Genomic DNA, 9,496 nt, shown 5'->3' on the forward strand with positions numbered 1-9,496 from the left:
AGGGAGGTACCCATGGGGAAAGGGGGGGGGGGGGGGGGGGAAGGGATCTATATAAACGGGATCCATCTTCTAAAGCGGTACCTATCACTAAAGAGGGGGGGGGGTGGTCGTAGAGTGAGTTACAGTGACGCGGAGGCCTGGCGTAGCCATTGTCTCTCACGACGCCGGTCGATCGCCCGTTTGGCTCAACGACCCGCCGCGAGACGGCCGCGGGGGCCTAAGTGGTTCGGACGCGGCGCTGATGAAATTATAACGCGCCATAATATTCAAATTAGTCGGAGTGACACACTGGACTCTGTGTAAATCACCAGAGTGCCGGGCGAGTCTATTAAGCGAGGCCGTTTGGGCCCGGCCCTATAGTCGTTTCTCTTTTGTCTCTGTCGCTCTCTATATCCGTACGCGACTCTATTATCGGCCCCAATAACAGTTGCATAGCGCTGCGCTCGGCCCTCGCTCTGTTTATTTAACGCCTAGAGTAATTTCTCGTCGCCCCATAAGTCGGGGCCGCGTTAGACGGCGCGTGTGGGCAGCGGCCGGATGAAACGGCAAAGAGAGAAGGGCCGCGGGGGAAAGGAAAAAATAAAATAAAAAAGAGACACGGAGGCGGGAATCGATCCCGCGACCGACCGAGGCGGTGCATATGTGGCGCTCCCGGCGTGATGGATCGCTCGCGGGCCGAGCGACGCGAGCGTGGGTGGGGGGTGTCGTTGTGAAAAGGCGATGGATGGCTCGATGACAGCCGCGGGGGCCGGAAACGGGCGGCGGCGTCATATCACATACTCTCTCGTGTACCTCTATCTCGGTATGCCTGACCCCCTCTCGGTACTACCGCGCATTAATAAAAGCGACGCCGGACGGGGCTCCTCTCTGCGGCTGAAAGGCTGCCGTCTTCTTTCAATGACGGACTGACGTGACGGATACTGGGGCTTAACTGCGCGGCGACGCCCGCGGTGACGACGCCTTTGGTCACGCCGCGGCCTCGTCCACCTCGGCTGCTGGTGCTGCCGCCCGCGGCCGCTTTGCCATCTGATTGGGGTGGTTGTCGTGTGTGTTTTCCAAAACTTGATCCGGATCAAGGAAGACTTGTCGTTTTCGTTTGGAATAATGCTTACACGAAGAGTTTTAACAACTTTGCGTCAAAGTGAATGGCAAAGCTATGAAATTCCTGCTTATTTGTGCTTATTTCACAGTATTTTCTTTTGTTTAATCGAACGGCATTTGGGAATGGGAGTAGTTTGAAGATTTCCTCTCGACGTTTCGCATGAGAAACTGGCGAAACATTAATCAGGCGGGCTGTTGAAACTCTCCCCACGCCCCGTCTCGTCCCGCCCCGCCTCTACCCTCCCACCCCCTAATGATGTGAGATCTTTGTATGCAGATGTTGCAGGATCAAATAGTTGGTTGTTCTTTTTTCATTTAGTAGGTTACGTCTCTTTTACTAAAAGTTGTAATTATCCATATGAAAGAAATATGTTTTTACCCACCATATTTTGTTGCCTGAAGGGCTCTTGCATGCTATCGTGACTTCAAGTCTCTTGATAGTTCTCTGCGGAAATCTGGCCCTGTTATCAATTCTGGTTGTTGTTTTCTCCATTATCGTGGAACAAGTAACAACATTCCAAGATGGTAAAACAATTCTTTCGAAACACTCTGGTGACAGTGTAGAGCTACCGCCCCACCGGAAGGGACGCGGTGGCTCCTCAGACACATCACGTGACATCCACATGAAGGCCTTCCTTGTCGTAGAAAATTAATAAATCTGTGTCTCCATGAGGAGGCTGGGCGGGGCTGGGCGGGACTAGGCGGGACTAGGCGGGCCAGAAAGGCGGCTGAGTTTTGCCGAGATAGAAATCATATGTGCATCCTTAGCTGCTTGCCACCGCTGCCGGGCAATTTGGGGGGCTCTGGCGTGCGAGTGTGTGAGAGAGAAAGACATACCGAAACTGTGCTGATGAGGGGAGGATGGCATTGGCTAGAGGAGGGGGTTGCGGTCCAACGACTGACTGGTTTCCAGAGCGGCTTCCAGAAACAGGATGGACTTTTTTTGTGCATGTGTTTCTGTGATTTACCGTTGTGTCGTTTGGGCTTAATCAGGTCATCGTCTTGTACTATGGAAATCAGACAGAGTGGCGGAGTGGGTCTTATTGGCACTGAGAACCACATGCGCAACACAGTTTATCTTTCTCACTCGTCAGCTTTTGCCCGTCGTCAGATTTCTGATCGGAGCACCGCAGTTCGTTTGGGCAAGGCAGCGGGGAGGGATCATCGCTTTGTACTTAATGTTCCCTGGTTAATTACCTCATATATCAGACGTACATAGCGCCCATCACTTCCTGTCATGAGCCTCTCATGGCTGCTGGTGCTGCCGGCTGACCCCAGCGAGCCCGCTGGACATTCCAGGGCTCCAGCGCGAGCGGGGGCGGCCAGCGTCCATCGAGCGCAGCTTGCTAGAATTTATTTTTCTTTTGATCAAACAATTTCTTAAGTACAATTTGACACTATCGTTATGTTGTTTTTTTTTTAATTTTTATTTCTTTTGTGGAAATCTGTATCACGCATTTTTTGGTTTTACTCCTCGTTCTGCGCTTGGTCTTGGTCCTGATGGGTCCCACTCCACGCTACACTAATGGCTACGGCCGTATAGAGTCAGTCATCGATTGAAAACCATCACGCAGCGATATACACACTTTTTTCGTTCCTAATGTGCTTGCCTGTCTCACGATACTCTCGTGCGGTATTTAATCATGTGTTCTAATTTCGTTAGAGCGAGGTGCGTGTGTATGGGGAAGGGGGGAGGAGGGAGGTGTTTGGTTTTTTTCTTGGAGGACTCGGAGGACGTATTGCAGTAGTTTTTCGCTTCCCGGAATACATCTTATCTATTTAGAAAAATGTTCCGTTAAAGAAAAGAAAGAACTTTTTTTTGAAAGGAACGTATTTTCAATTAAGGAATCATTATCGTCAATGATTGGTTGTGCTTATCATATTATTTTTTTCTGTGTTGCAGGTGGGTGGAGTTTCTCTTTCTTCCCGCATCGGAGCCGACATCATTTCGGTAAGAATTTCACTCTAAAATCGTGCCGGCGAGCAGAAAACTTCCGGATCGTAACGAAAAGGTAGAAACTGTTGACGCTGAGGTGCCTAAGGGAGGTACCCATGGGGAAAGGGGGGGGGGGGGTGGAGGAAGGGATCTATATCAACGGGATCCATCTTGATGATGGGTGCCTATCACTCAATAACAAACCCTGCGACAGGTAATCTCTTTTGTGGACACACTGTTTCTCTTCGCTCCCCCACGTCATTTTGTCTTCCCCACCTCCTCACCTCTCTCCCTACCGTTCAAGAAAGAATTAGGAAAAATAAAAAACGCGCATGCAGTTTTTTTTTTGTAAAGGATTGGTTCCTTTTCACCTCGCATTTTAGAAATTTCGTGTATCACCAGCAAAGCAGTGCATATCAACCGACTCGGCCGTGGCCGGTGCAGACACACACACCTGTGCGTCGAACATCGGATGGGCGGTCCGTGGCGGGGCGTGGCGGATACCTTGATGTGCCCGGGGCCTCTTCGTGTCGACATCAAATATAAATACGAATTAACGGCTCGGCGATCTAGATATCATTGCGTGGACCCGTCGCGTCGTGCTGGAATGCCGCGCGTCACTGAAGTTTCTGCAAGATCGACGTATCTCGATGAGGCTCACTGTGGTGTTGCAAGGTTCTTTTTTTAAATTCATTTTTTACATTCTTGTCGTTGATGCACCCGGAAGTATGTGTGGGTCTTAAACAAAATTCGTGTCGTCTTACAATGAGTGCGTTACAGTCAAGAAAAATGCACTAATGTCAAGGACAAACTTTTTGGGTGTGCGCGGTCGCAGTGTCTTTCTCGCTCGCGTCCACGCGAAACGTGGATAATGATAGACCTGTAGCGCGGCGAAAGGAAAGAGAGAGAGAGAGAGGGAGAGAGAGAGAGAGGGAGAGAGAGAGAGCGGGAAACACGAACAATCGGAAACGAAAACTAGGGACACCGAGCGGTAGAAATGAAGGGCATCCGTCATTAAAGTGGTGCAATGTAATCTTCAGCCGTTCCCGACGGCAGGAAGTGGAATATTAATAGCATTAATAGCCTTTGGCGGCGCCGATTATGTTGGCAGGGCTGCGGGCGCCAACATGCCGCTGCAAAAAGTGCACAGGATTTTACGATTTTTCGACATTTGCTTTATTTTCCATCGAGCGGGGCGGAGAGGAGATGTTGGCGCCCGGCGCCCCTCCTCCGACGGGCTGAGGCTCCGCTCTTGCGCTGAATGGTTCCATTCCGGGGCTCTGCTCTCTTCCTCTCTCTCTCTCTCTCTCTCTCTCTCTCTCTCTCTCTCTCTCTCTCTCTCTCTCTCTCTGCCTACACTCTCGCCGAGTCGAGAATTGAAAAGTGGGGTCGGGCGCCTCTCGGATTTCTTATTGCGTCGAAAACGATTGAATTTAATGTGCCGAAAAAAGTAGCAAGTCATTTTCTCTGCGTACATACCCTTTATTACGTTTATAGTCGATTTAATAATTGCATTTTGTCACCAAGTCTTATCTACCAGAATGTCGAAACATTTTGTAGAAATGTCTCGGCTTGTCCCCTAGCTCCCTTGATTGAGGTATAGTCCTCCCCTCCCAGTGGGGGCCGCACCGCAGCAGTTGGCGCTAAGCCGCGCTGGTGCGCACTGATCGCCGTGTTATGGGACGATTAGGTGATTATTTGTCGCGGGAAGAGAGACGAGTGTGTGGGTGGATTTGTATCGTCCAGCTGCTAAATTGATTCGATTTTCTATGATAACGTATTTAATTTTAGGATCTGACACTACCGGTGAAATTTCGTCGGTTGTTTCACTTTTTAAGTTTTAAACTTAATTGTATGTACTTAAGTTGTTTCCGTAATGCCTAAAAAGCCAACTTCACCCAAAAAACCTACACAGCACAACGAGACTACTGAAGATTAGTGTCGTAGCGTCGTGTATAATTTAAGTTAATTGTTTAGATAGCAAAAATGTGTAATTTTTCCCCCTTCAGAAATCGAGGGTGCGTGTTTTGAAATTTTCGGAATATATACTTCTTGGTTAGGGCCATTTAAGTCATGGCATAGTTGCAAAGCACGCAAATAAGTCTTGCGCGTGCTTATAGTTTTTTTCTTCCTCTGCTAAATTTAGTCGAACAACGGGGCAGAGGCAAGCGTCCAAACACCCCTGCTGCTGCGGTGTCGAGTTTCGCCGCCCCAGACTGATGCTGCTGCTTGTCGCAGCGGATCGTAACGCACGCCGCCTGTCTTGATTCCCAGAAAGCAAATTCGCCGTGGGGTCTGGACGGGGCCGTCAGCCGACGGGTCCCACAGTTACGGACTTTTATTTCAGCCCCCCCCCTCTTTTTCCATTTCCATTCCTACGCCGCCGCCCTCCCGGACCCTCCTCCATTTCCCCTCCTCTGGCCCTTTCGGTGGTGGCAAATTTGAGGCAGCAGTGGCTCTGGCTGCTCGATGATGAACTGGTGTGGGGACGGAAGAAGGGAAGAGAAAGAGAGAGAGGGAGAGACGGAGGGGGGGGGGGGAGTTGCGGATGTGCGTTGGGCAATTCGACGCCTCTCATATCCTTACTGCTCTCTATTCTTCACCTCTCCCCCCCCCCCCCCCCTTGAGCCGCCGCGCCGTGCCGCCACTGCCGATTTTTGGCGAGGGCGGTGTGTATAGTTTTACTGCTAATTGGAAACGGCCCTTTATCCGGACGGCAGCAGAGCGAGACGGACCCGAGGCGAGCGACCGGCTGGGGGGGCGCCTGAGCCTGACCTGGACTGTAACCCTTCCACCACCAGTCCCCTCTCCTAACAGTGAGTCACTGCTCCCTCCTCTCTCTCTCTCCCTCTCTCCTTTCACCAAACTCTTCCGCGTATACGTCTTGTATTTGGTGGACTGCTTTATTTTGCTTTGACATGCAGTAGTAGTGTGTTTGCCGCTGGGGCCCCCCAAAGCGCTCTCGATTAGTATAGTTTTTGTAATACTGCATCTTCTTCTTCTCCCTTTTTTGCCGCTCGCTTTGACTTGTTATCGCGCGGCGCCTGACTGGGGTAATCGGTGTGGTGACTGGGGCCCCCCTGCCGGTGGTGAGCGTGGCCGCCTAGTGGCCGCGGCGGGGGGCGCACTAACACGCCCGCCCAGCATCCCGGCACCGTTTGCTCTCACTCGCTACCTCTCTTCTTTCTCCCGCACACACGCTGCTCATTCTCTAACCCCCCCCCCCCCCCCCCCCCCCCCCCACCCTCCCCCCCCCCCCCCCCCCCCCCGCCACACGTGTTGTCCTCGCGTACTACTGCCTTGCTGCTCTTATGGCTCTAAATCACAAGGAATTAATTCAGTGACACAAAACTTCGCTAGTGCAATCTCCACTCCAGCCTTCTTCAACTTCAATTTCAAAAGTGGTTACTTTTCTGTTTTGCTGAATTTCGATGGTAGTCCATAGTACCTATAAGCATAAATGATGTCAAATTTTATAGAAATAGAAGTCTAACCAGAGGTCACAACCAGAAAAGGTGTCACACACGTCTTATTTTCTAGCAATGTTGTCGCTACTAGAACTACTCCCTGTCGGCCTAGTCACCAGAGTCTGTAATGTCTTTCTCGCTATTCGTATTGAAAGTCACGTTCATCGCGGGACCACCTCTCGGCACGGTTCTGCTCCCGACTCACGGGGAAAATAAAAAAGGCTGATTGAAAATACTTGTGAAAAGCAAGCACTATCAAATATTTGTCGATAATTTCTGTCAGTTTTTGTGTAATGCACGGTTTGAGGTGAGGCATGCATGCCGGGGAGTACGCGATGATTTAGAGGGAGGCGGTAGGCACTCCACGATTCCCGCCCGCGGCACTTGAGAGCGAATATAAATCTGTGCGTCATGCCCTCTCCCTGCACCCCTTTCACTGGCCCCCCCGCACCCGGTCAATCGCCCCATTTTCTTTGATATAAAGCTAAAATTACCGGCCCCTCGCTGCGCGCGACGCGTGCAATAGTGCCGAATGGGTCGCGGCCAGTTTACACACCCCGGCTATACAGCAAAAGAAAAAAGTGACGGAATTTTTTATTTAAAAAAAAAGAACGCGTTTTCTTATATCGATTACTTAGAAATCGAACAGGTAATGACGCTCACCTGCTTGCCCCGCCCCGCGCTCACACCTCTAGTTGCTGGTCATTTGTTTGTTTCTGTTTCACGGGGAAAACAATTTGTTGCTCCATTTTTTATCAGGACGTTCCGAATACGTGCGCGCCGGGGAGAGGGGGTGGGGGATGGAGAAAAGGGAGCGGGTTCAATTTGTTACCGTCCCTCTTCTTTCTGTAATAGGTTAGGCGCCTTTTCCCTCATGATTACTGTATGTGTGTGTGTGTGAAAGAGAGAGAGAGAGAGAGAGAGAGGGGGGGGGGAGTAGCAGCTTTAGTCTCTATGGGTGGGAGGCTCGGGAGACCATACCGATATTTCCCTCGGATGAGTCATTCTGATAGGTCACTAACTCCGAGGCGGAAATCTTCCCCGACTGGTTGATCCCGTCCACTGTGTGCCCAGTTCAATATAAAGAGATACTTCTTCATCCTGTTTGGTTTACTCTTTTTTTTTTTTTTTTTTGTATTTTCCCGCGCCCGCCGCCGCCGCGTGCCTCTCTCGCGCCTCTCGATCGATTATTTATTTCGGTTGTAAATCGAGGCGGGCGTTGAAAGGCCCAATGTTGAATGGGAGGTCCGATCGGTGAGGTGATGAAGTTGTCGATACATCTGATAGCGCGCCGCGTAAATGAATGAATCGTTGAATGAATGGAGTGAATGAGCGGCTGGGCCTCGCGCGCGCGCTGGGCCGTCCGCCACCTCGGCAATCACAAATTCCTCCTCCCCGGCCACACCTGGTTGGCACCGGATTCACATTGCCATGAGTTATGGTCCCCTCGCGCGCGCGCACTCGCCTTTTGGTTTACGATTATGATTGCAATTGCAGTTCGGCCGCGGTCTCTCTACTCATTGGTCTCGATGGCTGCGCTTTAAAAGGGTTCATTTGGGGACGTCGTGGGAGTGATTCGCACCCCGGCGTCGTCGTCGTCGCAGCCCAGAGGTGGGAAACGGTCCCTCCGGTCCGGTCCCAGACCCGGTCCGGTCGCTGGAGCATATATGGACCGGACCGGGTCCAGGACCGGACCGGAGGGACCGTTTCCCACCTCTGTCGCAGCCTCGGCCGCAGCTAGTTGAAAATGGTTGTCGCGCTCTTCGCTCTCTCTGCCACCCGCACGCTGAAGCTGCTTGTGGTGATGTCCGCCGTCTGTCGGGCCGGTGTGATAAACGATCGATTCCAAACTTAATATTCACACGCCTCCGCCCACGCGGCCCTATTTGTAATACGCCGCGCGCGGCCCGTCTTTCTGGTTCCTCTCTCTTTCTCTTTCTTACACTGTGAGGAGACGAGAGAGGATGGCTCTCAGCGCGCCTCCATGATGGCTTCCACAAATAATCGACTGGAATTGATTAATTTTCAGTGTCTTTAGCGGCTGTGAGTATCTCTGACTCGTTTGACAACACACACAAAAAAAAAGGAAGACAAGCTACGGAGCTTGATTCGAATATTAGCTGTCTTAATGACTAATTTTTAGCTGATACAGATGTTAGTGGTGCTGAAGTAACTAGTGCGTTTCTTTCTGAAAACCAAAAGTGATCTGATATGTCTATTTGTCATTTTCCAAAGCCAATACAGCTAATTAATTGGTTTTCGTGGATGAATGAAAGTCAGTCTTGTCTTATGACGACGAGTTTTTGTAACGTTCTAGTTCGGGTGCATGTGTTGCCGCTGTTGGCGCGGCTCGTGCGCGGACTCTCGCTGTCCGACTTTCGGATCCTGTGCGGTTGGTACTTTGTCAATGGACGTTTGACCCGAGGGCGCGGCGGGGCGTGGCGGAGCGTGGCGTGATGAAGGCGGCCGATAGGATCGCGCGTGCCGCGAGCGGCGGGGCGCGGGGGGGAAGGGCAGCCCTCAAAGTGATCGGGATGTGTTAAGGATGTGGTCGCTTAACGACCAATATCGCCCCAGGACCTGGCCGCCCGCCCGCCCTGGGTGCCTGCGGTCGAGAAACCTGTGCCGCGGTACCACGTTGCAGGGCCTTCCCCCGCCGCGAACCGACCATATGAAACCTGGCAGGATCAGGCCCGATTCCGCGATATTTAGATGAACAAAATGTCATGCAGCTTTCAAGTTTGCGATCTACCGCTTGATCACCTGATGAAGTGGAAGTGGCAACTTTCGGGGAATCAGCATGGTGGTATGTTCAGTTGTGCGACGTGTCCGTCGGTCTACTCTCTCTCTCTCTCTCTCTCTCTCTCGCTGACAGCCGGATTAATTAATCGGCCATGGCCCGGTATGGCGGCCTAATGGCTTGCCGCATCCAATTTGCTCTGAGCTGATCTGGTCTGGGCACGAGCCTCTGGCGTGCGTGGGAGGGGAGGAG

General features: G+C 51.7%; 1 protein-coding gene and 1 long non-coding RNA gene across 11 annotated transcripts in view; one reads left to right on the forward strand and one right to left on the reverse strand.

Moving 5' to 3' along the window:
* LOC127752378 (uncharacterized) overlaps nucleotides 1–9,496 on the reverse strand; it is a 346,254-nt gene that overhangs the window by 275,067 nt on the left and 61,691 nt on the right. The gene's annotated exons all lie outside the window — the stretch shown is intronic.
* LOC113212627 (trithorax group protein osa-like) overlaps nucleotides 1–9,496 on the forward strand; it is a 108,842-nt gene that overhangs the window by 56,111 nt on the left and 43,235 nt on the right. For 8 of the 10 annotated variants that reach the window (XM_052277544.1, XM_052277549.1, XM_052277557.1 and 5 more), the window contains one exon: nucleotides 3,005–3,052. The exons of the other annotated variants lie outside the window; for them this stretch is intronic. In XM_052277544.1, the coding sequence (XP_052133504.1) occupies nucleotides 3,005–3,052 (48 nt within the window). The remainder of the gene's footprint in view (nucleotides 1–3,004; nucleotides 3,053–9,496) is intronic. 10 annotated transcript variants of the gene reach the window in all.

The sequence above is a fragment of the Frankliniella occidentalis genome, unplaced genomic scaffold, assembly GCF_000697945.3.
Source record: "Frankliniella occidentalis isolate FOCC.00 unplaced genomic scaffold, Focc_3.1 Scaffold1, whole genome shotgun sequence".
In the NCBI taxonomy this organism is placed as follows: Eukaryota; Metazoa; Arthropoda; class Insecta; order Thysanoptera; family Thripidae; genus Frankliniella; species Frankliniella occidentalis.